The sequence below is a fragment of the Seriola lalandi genome, unplaced genomic scaffold (genome assembly GCF_002814215.2).
Source record: "Seriola lalandi dorsalis isolate HSWRI2012SDOR001 ecotype SW California unplaced genomic scaffold, Sedor1 jcf7180002054805, whole genome shotgun sequence".
Classification (NCBI taxonomy): Eukaryota; Metazoa; Chordata; class Actinopteri; order Carangiformes; family Carangidae; genus Seriola; species Seriola lalandi.
Genome location: NW_019525358.1, coordinates 69,959 through 91,807, shown reverse-complemented (window position 1 = coordinate 91,807; position 21,849 = coordinate 69,959). Strand labels below are relative to the sequence as shown.

The 21,849-nt window shown below is 38.6% G+C and overlaps 1 protein-coding gene across 1 annotated transcript in view; it reads left to right on the top strand.

Annotated features, from left to right (window-relative positions):
- The window catches only part of cdh22 (cadherin 22), a 70,767-nt gene that overhangs the window by 40,463 nt on the left and 8,455 nt on the right, over nt 1–21,849 (top strand). The window contains exons 8-9 of the mRNA XM_023426067.2: nt 4,734–4,855; nt 19,796–19,913. Coding sequence (XP_023281835.1) covers nt 4,734–4,855; nt 19,796–19,913 — 240 coding nt within the window. The remainder of the gene's footprint in view (nt 1–4,733; nt 4,856–19,795; nt 19,914–21,849) is intronic.

The window sequence follows — 21,849 nt, the reverse complement described above, 5'->3', positions numbered from 1 at the left end:
GTTTTTAGATGGAAAGTCTAATTGCGATTTTGTGTATTGGTTTGGTGTTAAAGCTTTAGCAAGATTGTTGTTTACATAAATTTTGTGATAGAAGGTTTTTTCTTTCGTTTGTATTTTTTTGTGATGGGAATGAATGAAAAGCAGCTGGCACAGGCCCAGAGAAAACCTATGCATTTAGAAGCATGTTTTGATTATCCTTGGTATATCAGATATACAATATGTGTATTCCCAGTTTGCTAAACCTGTTTAATCTTGATAGTGGTAAAAATTGTTTTCCTCATTCGTTGGCTGAATATTGTATGGGGAAAGTGGCTCTCAGTGTATGTTGAAGTCTTTTTTTCTCACTGTTAACTTGTTTGAGGGCAGCCACGGATAAATCCATAAATCAGCACTTGAAGCTGTGAGTTTTTGTGAACATTTTTGACTTTGAAGGGAAGGGTAATTGTTAGAAAAAAAAAAAAAGTAATTCTTGAATTGTGAAATGTTAATTTTTCATTAAGCATGTACGACATAATTTGCTCATTTTACAGAATGTTTTAAATAATTCAGTATGTTCAGAACACCTTCAAATATTTTGTACTGTTAGCATGGGAGGGCATTTACAGCTGTTAGTTCCAAATTTAATTGTAATGAATAGATTTTGGTCAGACACTGTGAGTCTATGCAATTGAAGACAAATGGCCGTAATACTTTGCAGCCTCTGTGCCTTCACGGTTGGGCCTCTGGCTTAGTAAAGAGACCAGAAGCAGACACTACAGAGTACATCTGTATTCTCATTTTCCCCCTTCCTGCCAAAAGTGACATTTTAAACCGAACTGTTTCCTCCAGCAAAGAAGATGAACCATTTGGTCACGAGCAGCATGACACTCCTGACACACACCCACGCACACGCATGCAGGCCCGAGCATGTGCGCAACGACATGCATACACACTCTCACATCCTCTCTCTGTCTCCCCTGAAGTTATGTCAGTATAATTCAGTGCCTGAGAGATCTACCATAGTTATTCTGAAAGATTCGCAACAGCTGGTGTGTGCCGCACAGATGCAGAGCATGCCAATAATCTGTTGAAATCCTTTTATTCTCCTTCTCTATCTGAAGACAGATTTAGAACAGCACCACTTAGTCCAGATGAATGAACCTGTCTCACTGAATAACTCTTTTTTTCCCCATGGAGAGAGTTTGGGTGGGTAGGGGTGGGGCATACTCACATTGTTTCATCTGTTTTCAATTCTGGGAATTGAAATGTAAAATGAGTAACATCTGATGATTGCTGGTTTTCATTCTGGCACAGCGGGGACGGCAGCATAATGTGAAGACGAAATTAGAAGAAGAGGAAGAAGAGAGGAGATATCTAGCACTGGCGGAGCTCACTGTGCATTTATGTTCTTGCTGCTCCGGCAAAAAGCAGTCAATTAAAACCCAGCATTGATGTGAGGATTATGCTATTAGTTGAGACCAGCATTCTTATTAGCTGCTGTGCCACTGTTGGGCAGAACTGCATGGTGAGCGAGGGAGAGAGAGCTTGACAATTCGCTCACTATAGTCTGCTGATTATCATTTTGAATTTTGCCTGTCATTTTCGTCTATTGAGACTGTGGCCCACCTGTATGTCAGCTGTCAACATTTCTGTCACCTGTCACTCTCATAAACGGAATAAAATCATAGAAGATTGATCAATTTAAGCACATACGTCAGCTCCTTAAGTCCTAATATCTTTGTTATGGGACAGTAAATTTAAAAATTGCTTTTAGGACAAATTAGACAAAAAGTCATTAATGAGACCCCAAATTATTGTGAGTACGATTATAGAAAAAAGCCGGAGAGTCTCTCCAAGGACCATTAGAAGACCAAGGTAGAGTAGCGAAATGACCAAGTTGTAGATTTTTTCAATAAGCAGCTTTTTGCAATTGTATTTAGGAAGAATTAAAAAGTCAATAGTTGTGTATTTTAACTATGACGGTGCTCTTTCCTTAACCTTAACCATACCCATGATATTTTCCTAAACTTGACCAAGTAGTTGTTGTGCTGTAGTTGCCCAAATGTATTCATACCAATGTGATGGAATAGCAGATCAAAATATGATTTTTGCATGAATTTGTTTAGCTCCCAAGGTTAATATTGCCTTGAACCTCTTGCAGTTAGATTTAACTCCACCATTTCTCCGCTGGCAGTAGTAAGTCATTGCTACTTATAAGTAACTGTTCATTAAAATTTCAAACCCCAGCCTGGATCATTCCACAGTATTAATTTGGTTTTTACATATACATGCGTCAGTAATTCCACAGTGTGAAGGTACTCATTCTTAAGAGTGAGGTCACTTAATTGCACTTAACTATCTGCTATATTTACATAATTACAACAATTTAAATTCATTCGGTGGTGTTCTTTTCACTGAACGGATTTATGTGTTTTCCATCACTGGGTAATTGTCAGTGGCTGCGTGTTATTACATTTTCTGTAGGGTGCCACTCAGATTCGTGAACTGGGTGGTGACAGCTGTGTATACTCATTTATTCATAAGCTGTGTACTCTAATTAACCAGGATATCCAGACCAACACTTCAAGCAACTAGATCACTCATTTAACACTGAGATAATGTTCTCTCTCTCTCTCTTTCTATTTCCCTCCCTAACTCTATAACACACACACACACACACACACACACACACACACACACACACACACACACACACACACACGCGCGCGCGTGCACACACACTTGGGGCCTTAGGCTCCCTTCTGTACAGTACATAGTGTTTTATGAGTAAAATGGATGGGAATTAAGATTCAAGGAGAAGTCGAGCTAATTTGAAGTGGGTTTTGATTGTACTAATTATATAATCTTCTCCCACGTTTACATTTGGGCCCATTAAGAAAAAACGTCTTGAGAGTGCATTGTAGTGTTATTCCTCGTGTTGTATGTAGAGGAAAAAGGCATGAGGAATAAAATTACAGGCCTACATTTGCAATTTTGTCAAAAGCATTTATTTGTCATTATCATCGCGCTGAGGTGCGCTTCTTGCACTCAGCCTATTAAACAGCTGTATACTGTCATGTCATTATCAGATTGTGGGTACCTAGAGACAAAAATGGAATCTTTGCTACCATTTTCACGTCCCTCACTGGTGCCAAAAAGTGTCATTCAGGTAATGGGTGCAATTTGAGCAGGCATTAGATTAAAACCCTTCAGTACTTAGCAACAGTGTCAAACCAACTGCCTGTTTCCTCGTGAAGAACTGCATTAATATGAGTCGTCCTCTGTGTCTGTGCCTTGAAAAAGTGAATGGCTGGATCCAACAAAACTTCGTTCAGCTGAATGAAGAAAAGACCAAAATTGTTTTATTTGGGAGAAATGAAGGAAGGTTGCAACTTAGTGCCTACCTGGAGTCTCTGGCATTAAAGACTTCAATCCATGTTAAAAATCCTGGTGTAATCATGGATGGGGATCTTAGTTTCAGCGACCACATCAAAGGTATAACTAAATCTGCATTTTGGCATCTCAAAAACATAGAGAGGGTCAGAGACTTTGTGTCTAAACAAGACTGAGAGAATTTCATACCTTTATATCCTCCAGAGTTGACTATTGCAATGCTCTCCTCATTGGTTTACCAAATAAGACCGTTAGACAGCTAAAGCTTATTCAGAATGCTGCTTCTGGGGTTTTACTAATTGTCTACAAGTCACTTAATAGTCTCAACCCTAAATTTATTTCTCTAAGATCTGCAATAGCTGGTCAACTAGTGTTGCACAGAGTTAAAACTAAACAGGGTGAAATGGTTTTCCGCCACTATGCTGCCCACTGAACCAGCACCAAATGGCCATAACTTGCTTTAAAGAAGAAGCTAAAAACTGCTCTATCTTCCAGTGCCTTCATTTAATCATTTACTCTCACATTCTTGTTAGATATTACCTGTTTTATAATCTGTGTTTTTATATTGTTGGCTTCTTACTATGCTTTTTACTTCAATTTTTTATGCTTCTTTTTTTTCTGCTAAGCACATTGGATGACCTCTGTGATAATGTGCTATACAAATGCCTCATCTCATTCATACTGAAGGCAGACAAGAATATCTTGAACAGTCTTGCCCATGGAGTATTACACCTGCATGTTTACCTGCCTCTTATGGCAAAATCAGCAGGTCAGCAGTATGTAAAAGCAGCTGCAGACCTCTTTCAACTTCCACACTGGATCTGTTCAGTCAAAGGACTGCTGGGTGGTCAGTTGCATTTTGGCTCAGCACACAGCCTAATACACAATCCCTGTAGTAGGTCGGAAGAAAATGGGCTTGAAATATAAAAATACGATTTGGTTTGCAGTTGCGTGAGTAAAGTGCAAATGAAACACGGGCCATTTGAGGCCTGTGTGGACAGCTGTACTGATTAAAGCGAAAGCATAGCTGTACTGTTGGATGTGCCTTAGGTGTACGACTGGAAAACTGAAAAGCCCTCAGTGTACAGTTTGTTACCATAGAAACACTCCAATCAGGATCAGAACCTTCATTCATTTGCCATGAATTTATGTGTGGTGGTCTTACCCTCACTATATCCAACCACTATACTCTAGATAAACTATACTGTTTTGCTTCAGTCTTCCCAGTCAGGCGCTTCATAATTTGTTGCCAGCCAGAACATTATTATATAAGATGCATACTGTACATCTGTCACAGTTCTTTACACTGCATTGAATTGGACATATGTTGTTGATATGTATTTTCCTTGTCTCTCCTGTAGATAACCATACCATGGCGTCCCACTCGGCTGTGAGTATTCGGATTCTGGATGTAAATGACAACCCTCCTGAACTGGCCACACCGTACGAAGCCTCCATATGTGAAGATGCCAAACCAGGCCAGGTAAGCTTTTCTTAATTCAAAATCAGATGATGTCATATGTATGTCCTCCCCCAATTTAATGCGTCACAATTAGGTGGTCAAAACTAATATATGATTGCTGTTTGCTGAACAGCAAGTTAAAGATGAATGTTAGTACTTAGGCAGAAGTTAAGGCATTTTGAACACAACAGTGTTGTATCAAAGCATCACCATATTTGATTCACCATAAAAAAAATATATATATTTGTCACAATGCTACAAAGAACATATTACTTGTGGGTAAATCTGTCTGAAAGGCCAGTACAAAAACAGCGTGCAGCCTAGACAGTATTGAACGCAGCACATTTATTCAGGTAGAAAACTCAAAGGTAATTACTGATGAAGTGAACTCAGTCGTAGATTGTTTATTCAAACAGTGATTTTGTCTTGCAATATACACATTGATAACAGAATTACTGTAAGAAGTAGATACACTCAACACACAAACACACCAAATTCACACACTTACAAACAAGTGTACAACATGCATAGCTAATTTCATATCAATTCACACATTACATGAAGTATTCTCAAAGTAAGAATATACAGAAAGAAATGTAAATAATGTTGATATTCTTAATTTTTATTTTTGTCTAAACAAAAATGTTCACAATTTTTCAAGTCTATAAAAATGTATGTACATTGAAACAGTTCTTGCTATTTATAATCATTCCCCCTGTTCATACTGGGCAGTGAAAGATCCCTTCCTAATGCACCACCAGTGCATTGGTGATGGGGGACAACATCCACAGTCCTCATTCTGTTTATCTAGAGTGTAGTATTCACATCAAGTGGGTATTTTCCAAAGGTGTCATTTGTTCAGTATGAAATGTGAACCTATCCTTTAAAGCAGGTGAATCTTTAGTGAGTCGCTAAAAGAGGAAAACAAGAAGCAAAGACAAAGTTCTCAATTCTGACTTCTGCCTTCACTCAAATGTTTTTAGGCAGAAGATCAACATTAATAAAGGCGTCTGATACTGAGACCAGTATCATTCTTGTTTGTTTCAGGTCTGTGCTTAAACCTTCTGCTTCATACAGAGTCTGTATGGATGGACATGGAAAGTGTAGTGTCTTCCTTCCACCTGCATTGTTCTTGATTTAGACATTAACATCAAGTTCACCGGGTGATACATACAGCATTAAGGATCCTGAAAGACAGCTATTCTAAATATATTGCAAGAGACTCACCTACAATATTAAATAGGCTAAGAAAAGAAGTGAAAGATACATAACATCCCATCGTGTAACAAAGGAAACAATGAAATTGAGTCTTAGCTTTTTAAACACAGTCAACATGTATCATCATTTTAAAGGAAAAGTTATAAAATGGCAAAGTGGCAGAAGTTTTAAGATTAAACTGTGAGCAATATGAGAAGAATATACCTCACTGTCATTATCGCAAGTTAATGTTGTAACACTTTGTGCCAATCCATCAGTACCATCATACAAAAGAGGAAATCACCATCTCTCTATCCTGAGAATGGAGGTCCATTCTTGATCTTGGAAACATGTGATAATAGAAATTTCTAAAGTCAAGGTTCACTTAACAGCTTTATCTGGAACTTTGAATACCATCTGCTTTCTCAGGTGCTAGCATGTAGGTCATACAATAAGAACAGATGGTCATATATCCATCAAGGATCCAGAAAGTGGTTATAATCAACCTCCACATGAAGTTTAGAAAATTTTATCACAGATATTTCTGGATTGATTTTCTGTGCCACTCATACTCACCAGCCTATTTCCTGTCCTCCTAGAACTGCCTCATTATTTCAATAATTTTGGTTTGGATAAATTTCGGTTGCACACCATGATCTAACGATCCTGACACTTTATACCAAAGCCAATTAATAACTCCGCTTTTGGGCAAAGGCACAATTTGCCAGAGTGTTAGTGCCAGAAGGAAACTATTTTCCAAATAATATATTTTCTCTCTTTTTCTCAGTGTTTTTCATGCTGGATGCAGATAAAAAGTCAGTAGGATCAATGTTTTACAGAATTTCTGTCTGTCAGAATTGTGTTTGTTTGAATAAATGATTCTTTTGCCTACCAGAGGGTTTTTTCATGTCATTTAACTTCTTCATAGAAGACATCAATTATCAATTCTTACAAAGTCTACAGACAGAGAAATGCTGGTGTACTGATGGTGGTTTTGTACCTGTTTAACAATATCACACAAAAAGTGAGACAGCAGTTAGTACAGGATATCATTAATTCCTAAATGTCAAACAGGTGAACTCTGAGAGGGCAGAACAAAATCCTAGAATGATTTTTACGTGCATCATTACCCAGGACCAATCAAACAGTGGGAGTATGTTTAAAATAATCGGGACAAAGGGTAGCACCAATCCAGCTCATTCCACTGATCACCATTAAAAATGGACAAAGTCATTAGGGTGTTTTATTCTCCTTACATAGGCAACAGGCCCTGGGCTAAGTTAGACCCAATTATCATGTGCAGAGCAAAGGAATAATTAAAAAAGCAAGGCTTTAAAGTGGGGCCTCCATGCTGGAAGCTGCATTTACATGTGTAATGAGGCTCAGGCCTCTCCTCCCCTTGATCCACAGACTCTTAACCACTTATTGCCCCCCTGTGCCTCTGCAACGCCGTCCGCCTCTCTAGAACCTTGTCTGGTCTGATCTCTCTCACTCCCACCTCGTTCCCTCTCCCATCTGTGAGAGCCCACATTAACCTTCAGCTCATAATCACACAGAGATGATTAGTCTTCCAGCAAAAAGATCATTGCTGGCTCCCAGCAATGTAAAAGAAAAGTTTTTTTAATGCCCTCATTAGAGAAAATATGTAGTGACATATTTCAAACTTAAATTAAAACCCAAAGAAAGGCATTCAAAAGTACACACTTGAATATGGCATTGTATCGTCTATCAGTTTGTCTCCTTCCATCCATTCATTTGTTCTGTATTTACGTGTCTGTCTTGAAGGGGTCAACCAATGACAGGAACATCTGACAAAATCTGTTCATTTCCATTCTTTTTTTTTTTTTTATTATTTCTTATCTGTTCTTGAATTGTTGTATCTCACTTTTTGTCTCCTCTCTATAGACTCTCTTTTTGTGTGTTGTTGCGTTGACCACGGTCTGAGTCGACTGCAGAGATTGAATGAAAATGTGTTAGCCTTGGGTCAAAGGCTTTCCAACGCTCATTTTCGGTCTCGAGGGTAACCATGGGGGGGCACGGGGGAAGCAATTTTCTCCTCCATGTTATTTTCAGAATAATATTTTAAAAACTAGTTTCCACCACTTGCTGTCAGTCACTGCATCTTTGCCTTTGAAAAATGGAGGGATGTGAAGAAAATGTTTTGGGTCTGAGGATTAGCTTGATGACCAGTTGGTATTTGTAGCATTCTGTGATTAGTTTTTGATTAATGGTGAGAGGAGAGCCTTTCTACTGCTGGCCTTTCAACTCAGACAGAGACGTGACTTAGTGAAGAAATTGACTAATGAATTACTTGAATGTAATTTTTTCTTCCATTGAATGGGGAAACAATAAAAGTGTAGGTAATGACAAGATAAACAGCATTGAACTAAAATTGTTTTGAAACCAGAAGTCAGCGTGATGCTGCTAAATTTGTTCCTGTCAATAAGTGAGATTTTTGTCCACAATACTCTAGGAAATACTAAGGAAATCAGAGGTGGCTGGCACCCAGCCTCCGTCTAAAACCCTTGGTCTCTTGAGGGGTAATTGAGTTGCTTGGCAACTGTCTGATCAGAGCAATTTGGCCACATCTGATATTCAGGATAGCACTTGCCCTGTTTTTTTATTTGTGGCTTGTCAAAAAAAACACCAACACAACAGCTTTGTGTTAGTGTTTGGAATGACATGAGGTGGAGGAAGGTGGAGCAAAGTAGATGATGTCACACGGCCTTTATGAATTTTTGCCATTGATAAGTTAATGGACATTTTCTCCTCAGTGCCACTGTCGGGAACAACAATCACACACACACACACACACACACACACACACACACACACACACACACACCAGTAAGCACATGCATCCATATGCAAATATGACATTGCAGAGAGGTATAGCATGTTTTTAGGCTTCATTATTAATTTACAGAGTTACAAGGCTTTGCACAACTTAATTAATTATAACCAACAATATATTTGAGTAGTCCTCATAAACTGTGCAATCTGTACAATCATCTAACTTAAATACAGGCCTGGTGTAAAACAGAATCTGAATTCAGGGTAAAGCAGAGGATAAAGCCAACGTCACAACACTATGAAAGAATGTCTTCAATGAACATTTCACAAGCACTTGTACAACCAATTACTGTCAATGTTCCCAGTCTGTACAGAACTGTTTTCACAAGGTGTCTGCGTGGAACAGAACTAATAATAGTCAACAATGACATGTTAAATCTTATGTCATTGTCTTCTTATCTGAAAGCATAAGTTGTCTTGTTGATCTGTGGAAGTGAGAAAGCTCATGATGAAGACAGTACATCGAAGACTACAACAGCGTTTTTGGGTCTTTATCTGCCTGGAACTGACAATTTGACAGCCGCATATAAAAATAAACATATTGTAGAAGCTTGCTATTATGTTCCCCACATTTGTAAGATTTCATCACATCACAACAAATTCCTCACATTTGTAGCGAGGCTGTTTTACCTTAGAATATAAACTCAGCGGTCAAGACTATAGGGTTCTATTGAAGAGGGCTTTTGCCTGATATGTTAAAGTACTTTGATGACTCCTGCTTCCCAAGATGCACTCATTTAATCAGTAAAATAAGCTGCCACAGGAGTAGTTCAGAGGTATGCACATCACCAATCAGATGTTCGCGTGTAAAATCGGCCTCAGTTTTGTTTCAGCTACCCATAATGTTGTTAATCAATCTGGAAACTCAGACAGGCCAGCGACTCTCAGAAATAGGCATAATTAAGTCCATTTTTCTTTCACCTGGAATAGACGTCAAACACTGGCGAGCTGCACTCTTTTGCATGCATATGCCTCCGGACCCAGAAAATGTGCACTTTGCTCACTTCATCTGGCCTCTGTGAAAAGGAAATCTGAATTTAGAAAAGGGTTTTTTGCTGCTTTGTTTGGTGTCCTATAAAGAAGGCCAGTGCGGCGGGCCTTCTATCATAGGCATCATGCCTATGCGGGGCATCATGCATATCACATGATTGATAGCAGGACTTGATTGTGGCTAATTATAAGTAAACAGTAATTTATTTTACACCTAAATCGTTCAGTCAAGCTGTCATTGGAACAGTAAGGCATGTACTGTACAATGTGTTGTTTTTCAGTTTGGTTTTTTGAGAGTTTTATTTTTGACTGAAGTGACAATTATTGTGAAAATACAGCTCAGAAAGTCGTCCATCTCTCGACCTCTTTCATAAAAGCTGCTTTATTGGAATGCAAGTTTCAAAAACAAGGCTGCAAAAGCATTAAAATACAATTAAGCCAAGTACACAACAGAAAAAAACCACACTAACGTATGTATTAATTATATATTGACATATCTTATTTATTTCTATACCTACATCTGCCTGTCTAGTCTTTTCAACAGAATGTATTTGCGAGTTCTTTTTTTTTTACCATAAATTATATCATAAGCACAGTCATACATGGATGTTTCTGCAGAGACATATACAATGAAAAAGACATGTATGCACACACCCACACACTCGCAGCTCACACATAGCATTCACTGCCACACTCTTAATATGTCAGATCAACCCCCGTTTTTTTTAAGCTAATGAGGAACGTTCCATTGTCTCCTGTTGTGTGCTGTGTTATAACCCAGTCTCGTTCATGGAGTGTCAGCTCCCTGGCTCAGGTCCAGCTTTCGGTGGAACCACAGAGAAAATCAGATTAACCTAAGCCTTTTAACTGCGGTTGGGTTTGATCCCATTTGAGAGTTGGCAACACAACCTATTTTGTTTGTGTTTAGAAGCAGAATGTGTGTGGAGGGAGAGGGAGGGGTTGGCTGAGAAGTAAATAAAAAAAATAAAAAAATGGGTGACACGGGCTAAGCAGCTTTTGCTTGGGGACACAGTTCAAGCCAGGGCCATGACACAAAGTGTTAAATAGCTTGTCACCTTTTACTTACAGAGCCTTTGGGGGTGTTATGCAGGTCGATGTCCAGAGATGTAAAGTGAAAGTAAAACAAGTGACTGGACAGTAAGACAAAATAAGGGAGAACTATCATATGGAACACATGTGCACAGCCATGACAAAAAGAAATGCATTTTTAATCCATTTCTAGAGCATCATTTACAGGTTCATTTGTGCAGTCAATTTATTTTTATCCACCTCTTTTTATGTGCAGTTTTGATTTGTGCGTGAAAATACCCAGGTGGAAATGCTAACAATTTGTAATGAAGCCAAAATTTCTAAATGTGCTTGAGGTGGAATGGTTGACACACTGCGATCAGTAAGGTGTAGTAAGATGGAAGAAAGGCTGAAACTAAAATTTTTCACCCAAGCAAAGATGTTTGTGATGTGCTTCTGCTTTTTCCTCTGTAAATGCAGCATTGCTGTTTTGCTGCCATTTCCTGTTCCATGCCTCTATTCCACTTAAAAGAGCTAAAAATGAAAACAAAAAAATGACAGCCACCAAAATGAAATGAAAACATAATGGTGTGTGTGTTGGTAAGCAGCAGTAATATATCATATCTTTAGAAAATATTCTGATGGATTTTGTCTTTGTGGCTGTTCTGTAAAAAAAAAGCTGAGAAAATATGTTTTTATCCTCAGAAATTTCAGGTTTTAATTTTAATGAATTAAGAGCATTTTCAACTGAAAATATTTCTCTCATTGGTCAAAGAGGTAACTTATCCTTCAATTCAATGTCTAGATTCACAGCAACTTGATATCTGATTTTTATAACTTCGCCTTTTGGAAAATTACTTCCTGAGTCATTATAGACTGCAGTTTATCTTAATATCATCGCTCAATTGCTATGGCAATGACTACAATACACAATGCCCCTTTGATTCTGGAAAGCACAATTCAGTCCATTCTCTGACTCAGTCAGTGATTGCTCTCAGAACTGCAATCCAGACTCTAGTTATTGACAATTATTATTCCATGATGCTTCTTCAGGTCAGTTCTGATCTTTTCATGTCTTTTAAATGTACTTAGGATTCAACTAGAAGCAAGTTCTTGTCTCATTAGCGTTGACTGCATACAGCAAGGCAGAGAGGTGTGTCTTAGTGGTTTTTTGCCTTGGGCCTCAAACTCTCACATACTGGTGCATCACACGCACACACACATTTGAACTCATAGATCTAATGCATTCCTTAGTCCTAAAATAATCATATTATACTTTGCTGTTTCATTGCAAGTTACTCTGGATAATAGTGGTATCTAAATCCGTGAAATGAAAACATACATTTTTTTCTCTAAATTATCTTATTGCTTGTAAATTTATAGAAAGTGGATTCTCAGAACCAGTGGAGCAATTTATAGCTATATAGATCACTTTGCTAAAAACACCCAATTTCTAAATGGGCCTTAAAGGTTTTAAGATGAGATGCAATTGATCTGCAGTATGACCATTCAGCCAAGTATTGGATCAGACACAAACAATACAAATCTTAGCTTAGTGATGTTATTGTCATTATAGTTCACAAGCTTTAAATCCTCTTGATTTCTACCACTCTGCATTAATATCTCGATTTATCCATTTGCCCAATCCAGCTGCACCTCACTGAATGACACGTGAGCACAGTCTTAGCCTTTCAGCCCATTCCTCGCCCACCTTGTGGTATTTATCTGACTGAATGCAGAGGGACAGATATCATATAGTGCCATGTGTGCAGAAAAAAGGCCGGGTGGAAAGCCAAATACTAAGTGTGGCCTGGGGAAACGAAGGCCTGTCAGCTCCGCCGTGCTGTCTCACAGCTGTCTGAGTGGGTCACTGCGACAGATCACCTCAGTTTAGCCACAACACTGCCAACCTCCAACCCCTGGGAGAGTCCGTTTGAAATAGCTAAATGTTAAGCCTGTCTGAAACACAAACACTCACATCACATACACGTGAGCGCAACACTTAGTCACTTCATGCACATAGAGAAAGGATAGTAAAACTAACACACACTGGCACTCATTAGATGTACGACAGAAGCCAGTGAAAAGAGAAGAGAACCAACACAGACGAGGGAAAAAACCCAGACAGACTCACAGTTTTGGCAGGCAGCATTTCATGAGTAGGAGAGTGAGTGAGTCATCTATTCTACTCACCAAATGCCTATTCCTTTTTGTCTTTAAAATGTTAACATTGATTCAGACAAACTAGCAGACTAGACAGACTGGAATATTCACAGTTTCCTGCAAAAATGATTTTGTCATTTCAATGTTTAAAACATAAATGTCTAGCTGCATTAAACTCTTGATATATGCAGCATTTGATGCAATCCTTCTGGTCCAAGTCCTTGTCAGTGCAATCGAAAAAGTTCCCTTCTGGTCTTGATTATAGAATAATGTACGAATGATCTGATGGTTGAATTTAGACAACAAAAACTACTCAAGTTAAGGTTGGGGAAATATATTATGTTTATAATTTGCATGATAGAAAGAGGTCACCCGTCCCAATGATGTGGTTTTTCTGGTGAGGACAGTCTCTCACACGTTCAGTGTGAACCCTGACTACCTTCACCGCCACAAAAGCTCATATATTTTAACACAGATGCTTTAACCTGGTGTGTATATTTTGTCTATTTAGCCTCTATAGCTAGCCAGCTTGACTAGATATTTATACTAATGATTGAAATACAAAAACAATGTGTAGTCACTACATATTTGAATATTTTGAATATTTGAAATTGGAAATCTTATAAAACATTCACTGTACCTAATGTGGACCTACCATTTAAGCATTAGATAATTATTGGAATAAATATATATTGTTTTCCAAAATATCTTGGTGTCTAGTCTTATCTTAGCTTTATTTCTTTGACGCCGTGGCCCCTGATCGTCCATGCTGACATCCTGAAAATTGAATCAAGTTCACAGAAATGTATTGAAATATTTGGATTCTCCACTGGACACCATAAGGATACTTTTTACCCTTAAAAATAATGAAAAAGTTTGAAAGTACAACTCTGAATCTAATAGTACATTCCAGGCTTCAGAGATGAATTTCTCTTGGCTCATTTTAAGTAGTTGTATATTTGTTTATTTATTTATTTATTAGCTCCCCACTGCCATCGTGAAATGGTTGATTTCTGCTGCAAATTAGAAGCCGCCTCCCTATCACAACCTTGACCTTTCAGATACCTCTGGTGCAGATGGGCTGTACTTTTGGGAACGTCTCCCCTTCTAGCTTTCCAGAGATGCAAGAGATTTAAGGGGGTCAGGAAAGGGGACCGCTAGATAGAAATCTAATTAGGTGATTGTGCTTGAGGGAGCTTCGCTAGCTGCTCGATAAACTCCCACACGCTCGCTCTCCTCCTCCCTCATTTCCCTCTCTCGATTCACTCTCTCTCCCTCAGCAGTCTGCACTCACCCCGAGATGCTGAGAGTACCCCCTGCTGAGGGCACAGTCAAAGAACCCAGATCATGGCTCACTTACTACATACTCACTGCTGTCCATATTTTTTCAGAGAAATGAGTAGATGCATCCCTCAATTGACAATACAATACTTATGGTGACACCATCTTCTCTTTGCTCATTATTCTTTTACCTTCAGACTGAAATAAACCTAAAAGGGTGATGAGAAGAATGATGAGAAGATAAGATGAGGCCTGGTATTAAGCACACTTGGTTGCCTTCTTTCACAGATCACTGTGTATTGAATGGTCTGTGCTTCATCTCAATGTGTTTTTGTGTGAGAGCATGAAATAAAAAAGGTGGATGCAGTGGAGAAAAGCTGATCCCCACAAAGAACCAAATGTATTTCTCTGAATGAAAGAGTTGTTAGCCCCATTAACACACATCTAGCAAATCCATTTTACAATGCAGACCTTCTGTTCACTGGGATCATTGCTCCGTATATATTCATAAATGAAATCACAGCGATTGTACAGCAGCAGTGTCCTATTCAGTCATGAGGCATGGTGCAAAAATGTTACTTGGATGTAACTACAGTTCTGTGCGTCTGCATGTTGCCCACAGTCATTCTGTATGATAAAGTAAACGAAAGTATGTGAACACAGTTGCTGTGGGGAACATAGTTAAATCATGGTATGGCTTTATCATGTACATTACTGTGTGTGGTGGGAATATCAACAAGTGAAATCTGATGCTCAGTTATAAATAAAAACCTACAACCCCTTTTATTAGCAACAAATTATAAATAAGTCTTAGATAAGTCTTAAACTTAAAATTGCATGGTACAGTAAGTCATGTGAGTTAGTCGTGCGGTAGTCTGGCAGGTTTTAACAGAAGGTTAGCGAGATGTTTATCTAGCCCTTACCATGATGGGGAACACACACAGGCCATCCCTTTGGACATCTATAGTACACACTGGTTCAGAGAGTACGTCAAGGAACTGTAGTCGGGTAGCAAATGTGATAAAATTACTCTTTTTGGAGGATTGGTGCCCTTTGATGCTAGGAAACAGGACAGTGTTGTATCCTGTGCCTGCAACTGCAGGTGAAAACAATACAAATGGGTGTTTTGATGCATGCCATTTGCCTTTAGCCCAGTGCTTTTATTTACCTAACTTTAAATATAGAGTACCTTTAATCGTGTTGTAGTTGCCAAGCATAAGTATTGTAAAATATCCACTTTTGCCAACAGAAGTCATCAGCGTTTCGCATATATAGTTAAAATGAGCAATGGCTCTGCTTTGTTAAAAGACATATGATCAGTGAACTTATTTTGCTGCTGCAATATAATGTACTTAATAAGGTTACATCCGGGGATATCATCAACTTTAGTCTATCCTATTCAGATATGTAAGAATTTAAGCCTCAATTTGTACCATGGGTAAGATTTGAGATGTCATGCAATGATATTTTTTTCTTTTTTTAGTCACTGTAATATAACCTGTAATACCTGGTTCATTTCCATATATTTCTCTGTTTCTTGAGCACAGATTTTGCAGTGCACTAAGGAAGAAGCATGTGATTTACCCTGAAATCATGCCATAGCATTTTGTAATTACAAAGTAAGCCATATTATCCCAAACAGGCTCCCTGAGCTGAGGGTATGACTAAGCCTGTTCTGTGTCTGTGATGCAACGTCAATGCTGAGGAGCGGTTTATTGTGAAGGTACAATTGTGGCCCGGAAGTGTGCTTGGCAGTAGCTTAGTCACAGTAATGCATAGCCGACGCTCTGGCTCATAATTCAGAGTTTTATGCAACGCTATAAATGAATGAGGCTGTCTCGCACAGACAAGACAACATGAGCTTAAATATCGCACAATAAAGCAGATGTCTTTATGTGTGAGAAAAGGTGTGGAGTATATCTACAGTATTATTGTTTGAATAATCAATTCGCAGCAAAATGATGAATGAGGGACACATTTTTCTGGAAAGGACAAGAACGAGAAGAAGATACTATCGAGGACGAAGTATCAGAGAAAAGGGAAATGATGAATAGAGAGAGCAGACTGAAGAGGCGGAGAGGTGGAGGAGAAAAGATAGACAGAAGAAGAGTTCAGTCCAGTAAACAAAGCCATGATTAACATTTTATAAGTATCCTGTCCGTTAAAGAGGAGACTGCTACTGTAACAGCTGAGTAATAGTTTGATATATTTCCCTCGATCTTATCTGGTACCGTGAGCTTTTGTGAGTCCAGACAAAGGAATTACAGCCGTCGGATAACCTGCTTTAATCATTCTGAGAAATGCCTCGCTTAATAGTAGTTCTGGGGGGTTGTTTGTCATGTGTGTCTCTGCTGATTTCTAACAGTGCCTCTGAGCAGTTCACCTGTGTGTGTGTGTGTGTGTGTGTGTGTGTGTGTGTGTGTGTGAGAGACAGAGAGAAAGCGAGATTTTGATTTTGGAGGTCTTCTTATAAGGTTCTACAAAAATGAGAAAAGGCATTAGTGGATTTAAGAGACATTGTCAGCCTCAGTCTCGCTTCTCAACTATTTTATTTACGTAGTCATGTTTTAGGAAGTATTATTTTTGTGGCGGAAAAACCTCTCAGTTTAATGCGCTCTGAGTTCTCCTCATGCAACTCATTGAAGAGTGGTCATTTGAGGTGGTTATTAAGGATTATATTTTATATTCAGAGGAAATTTCTGTTGTCAAGACTGAAAGCCCTTTGTGTAGAATAAGAATAGAGAAATAGCGGACTGTGCATATTGTGGGAGTAAAGCAGGCAGGAGTGGGATGGACTGTTGCTAAACAAATACCTACGTAAATTGTTAAAACAAAAAATAGAGAAACTGAGCTTCCATAGAGTGGTGTTGCAGCTCTCTGCTTTTTCTGTGAACCAGAAAAAAAACAATCATTGTCTCAATGTAAAAAATGACATTTGCCATCTGTGCTACGTGTCTGCTGCATTATGTGATAGACAATAGAACAGCAGCAGATAGTGTACGTGTAAACAGCTGATGTTTTGGGGAGAAAAGGAGACTGATCATCCGAACTACCTCAGGCATCTCTGCACAAACTCAGCCGTTTTCCTTGAGAGAACATAAGCATACACAGCTATTCATACTTGTTAAGATGTATTGTAATGCTGCGCACTGCTGTTAGTCATTAATTTGTAATGCTTTTCTTCATATTTCAAGGTTGACCTTAAAACAATAGTTTGACATTTTGGGAAATATGCTCACTCGCTTTCTGGTGGAGAGTTAGATGAGAAGATCAATGGCACCCTCATATGTGTCCGTTCAGTATACTAAGGCTACAGCCAGAAGCCAGTTAGCTTAGCTTAGCTTAGCTCAAAGACTGGAAACAGGTGGAAAAATAGACTCGCTCTGGCCAACAGTTACAAAACGACACAGTCACTCTTAAAGCTCATCAATTTACATGTCTAAATTGTTAAATCCGTACAAAAAATGAAGTAAGAACAATTTTCAGTTTCTTGGTAATTTCAAACTGGTTGCCTGGTAACTGCTCAGAGCCAAAACAATCATATAACCCCCTGCGAAATGCCAAATTTAGTTTTTTTACCCTTTGGCTTTTGTAGAGATTAAATGAATAAGAGTTTTAGAGGTGCTGGTAAGCCTAAAATACATAATCAAACATAATTACAGAGTATGTGCTAATTTATTATTTTGATGGCATTTTATAATTTTAGGACAATAAGACCATCTCTGTGATAATAACTGTATTTGTTAGGATTCTCTGTGTCATGTACAGTTGCCAAAAAAGTGTTTTGATTGACAATTTGAGAAGCCTCAACCAAAATAGCAAAACCATGGAAGAGTCATATTTTATGCCAAGAAATACTCTCACCAATGCAGATGTTATTATTTCAACAGTGCTTTAGGTGGGCAGCATCAGCTCTTGCAAACCGTAGTTGTAAAAAAAAAAAAAAAAATTCCAAGTATATTATCAACAGGAATAGAGCTGTTATTTAAACCGAACAAAAGAAAATCAAGCAAAGACGGACAAGCAAAATCTCAAGCTATTGGTAAAATATCTCTTAGCAAAATATAAATCTTTTCTTCTCACACCTACAGCAGAAATAGAATAATTTTACTTTTTAAAATTACTTGAAATTAAAACTCTTTTCCAGCCTACAAAGTTTACATGATGACAGTTGTAAGACACATAAAGACACTGCAATAAAACGTAGCATAGTATCACAAGGGGTCTTTCTGCTTTCTCCTTTGCCCCGCTCCCTCCAACCCGTCACCCACATCCTCGTTGTGTTCGCTCTCAATTAAAGCAGGAATCGGGAGCTTGCTAGCCTGTGAGTCAGCCATTAGTGATGTCTTCCCGCTCCTAGTTTGAAGCCTCAGAGTGAGAGGAGTGGTAGGCTCGCTCAGAAACTTTAGAAGGGAATATCTCTGCACTGCTACTAGCCTGTTCAATGAGTCTGGGTCACAGAATCTTTTGACTGCACCTCCATATTAAGATATTTTCATCTAAAAAGTTACATACTGGAGCTTTAAGCTACTTTTAAAACTTATTTGTTCTGCACTGTATATTTTCTGCAACTTTTTATGCTTTATTCATCTACACTGCAGAGTCAATTTTTTTGCTTTCATTTTTTCGAGTGTATGCAGCAAACAAAGCTGGATGAAATCAAAATAATCAGAAATGTGTGGACTCATTCGTTGTGCGCCAGCAGGGGAGACAGAGACGACGGGTGTGATGTGAAAATATCATTTATCAGCTTGTGGTTTGATGCTGGCTGCAGAGTAATAGGATGAGGGGAGTATGAATTGTCACTGAGAAGCTTGTGTTAGTGTGAAAGGATCTCCAGGGGCTGTTTGATGTCTGTTCAGCTCGCAGTGAATCCTATCTCACCTTATTGTGTCCACACAGAGTTCTCAGAATTGGATCACAGTTGACTGTTATCTTTGAATGTGGATCACTATTATTGCATTAGATGGGAGGACTACACCCTCACCCAGTCTATGTGTCTTTCTCTCTGTTCCCCTTGAAAATTTGCATTTTGACTTTGCTCCTTCTCAAAGCAAATATGGCAGCATAGCAGAGTATCTCTGTCCTTTTTTGGAAGAAAAAAAAAAGCGTTTCAGTGAGGCATTTTGTAATGGTTTTGCATTTCTAACATTAAGACATTTTTTGTATTGCTGTGTCAACTTTCTGGAGAAAGAAGTTTTTTATCTCTTTGTGACTGTACCGCCTTTGAACTGCATTTTCACAGGAAACCTTCAGCGTCTGTTTCATCGAAGTACATTCACTCCACCTCTCTCCCTTCCTCATGAAAGAGGCATTTGAAATGTAAAGTGTAAAGTGCTTTTCATTTTCTTGTTCCCATTGAGTGGATCTGAGTAAGAAATCTAACCTCTGTTTCTCTTTTTTCTTGTCCTTTCCTCTTCCACTTTGGTTTCTTTTCCCTCTCCTTAGCTGATTCACACCATCAGTGTGGTGGATAGGGACGAGCCGCAATCTGGTCATCGCTTCTACTTCACCCTGGCCCCTGAGGACTCCAGCAATCGACACTTCACCCTGTGGGATGTCAAAGGTGAGAGGCCAAAGGTCCTATATTGGGCTTATGGGTGAAGAAGAAGATTTAAGTGGCTGTGCTTATAGTATTATCAGCATAATTTGATTTTCAGGGTATAAGTATAAGAGTCCATAAGAAAGCTTGTTAACAATTGTGAAATTTTGTGCACAGGTGCACTCCATGATAAAGATGGAGGCATTTAAGGTCAATTCTCAACATTTTCCAGAGTGATTGGCAGAGTGAGAGTTTGGTTAAATGCTTATGGGTTTTCTGCAAATGTTGACCTTAAGGCAATATTGAGTTAGTTTAAAAGACTGCGGCTCCAAAAACTTCAAAAATAGTCTGTCAAAACTCGCACCAGTAGTTTGAATGTCTTATTTATCTCATTCAGGTTCCAGATGGCATTGGCGTTTTGTAATTTAAGACAATTCATAGAGCCAGCTGCCAGAAGGTTTTGACAATTGCGGGAGGTGACAGAAAAATGTAATTCTGTTATTTTAGATAAACACCACCTGTTCTGGTACTCTAAGCAGAGTAATATTATTAGAAAGTATTAAACACCACTGCGTGTGTGACACTGTACATGCAAAAGATTTTTACAGTCAATCTGAAGAAGTTTGCTTTACTGTACGAACTGCAACGCTGTGCCACCACAGTAATAGCATTTCATATTAATGTCAATATCTTTGAAATAAATGACATAATTTCCACTGTTACTTTGAAAACTCTAAAAACACAACTTTTTTCTGTGTTTGCACAATGTAAGGAAACATTAAAATCACTGTTGCTCCCTAGTGATGACTTTGCTCTGTTGGGAAGATGAGTCTTTTTCCATGCTTGTCTGTGTTTTTGCAAACTTGCTTCCGGATTCCACGTTTAGAGATGTGTACCTAAGCGAATGTGACATCTGGCTAAATCAAGATTGATTTGACACTAGGAAAATGTCAGGGGAGCAGCCTGAGCTAGGGAAATGTCACTGTGTGGAGGCAGCGAGGTCTGCTGAAGTCCCACTCACATGCATGTTTATGGATACACGCATAACACAAGCTTTGTGTAATACACAAACACATAGAGTACACACACACACACACACACACACACACACACACACACACACACACACGGATGGGAACAAAGTAGTGTGGTTCTCTCTTTCTCTCCACTACGCATACTGTAAATACACACACACATGCAAACATATGCACACACACATGCACAAACACACACACACACACACAGCCCAACATCATGCAGACTGTCAGTGTCTGCTTTTCTTTTTACTTATTTATTTTTTCACCTCTACTTCTGTGTGTGTGTGTGTAGATGTGCTTGTAAATGGAATAGTGAAATATTGTGTATGTAGGGGATAAGGGATTTCCCCAACACACACGCACACACACATGCACACACACGCGCACACACACCCATTTCCTGAATCCAAACCCTAACCACTGACCCAAAAATCTGAAATTTGTCCCCAAAAGTAACCTATGCACACACACAAATACACACATTTGTTTAACTATATGTATTTATGAACACAAACACTACTGCAGATCCTGTATATATACTTTTCTGAAAGACAAACAAAACCCCACACATACTTTTTATCCTCCCACCCCTCTTTTTTTCCACTCTGGTGTCTCTCTTCATGGACACATTTGTCAACCTGTCACTTTCAATCTGTCACTTCTTCTTTTCCTCATCATGGCCTCACATTGCGTTCTGTCTCCAAGCCTTGACACACAATGATGAAAAGACATTTTTTCCCATGTTGCTAAAATGTCACTTGGAAAACGTCCCTGATCCTGCTTAAAAAGAATTCTCATGTGATGTGAAGCTGTAGAAGTCAGAAATTTACATTTCGTGAATTATTTTTACTTGTGTCAATCATTCATTTGTCTTTATTCATTTGTCTTTTCTTGTTGTTTTTTTTTTTTTTTTTTTTTTTTGT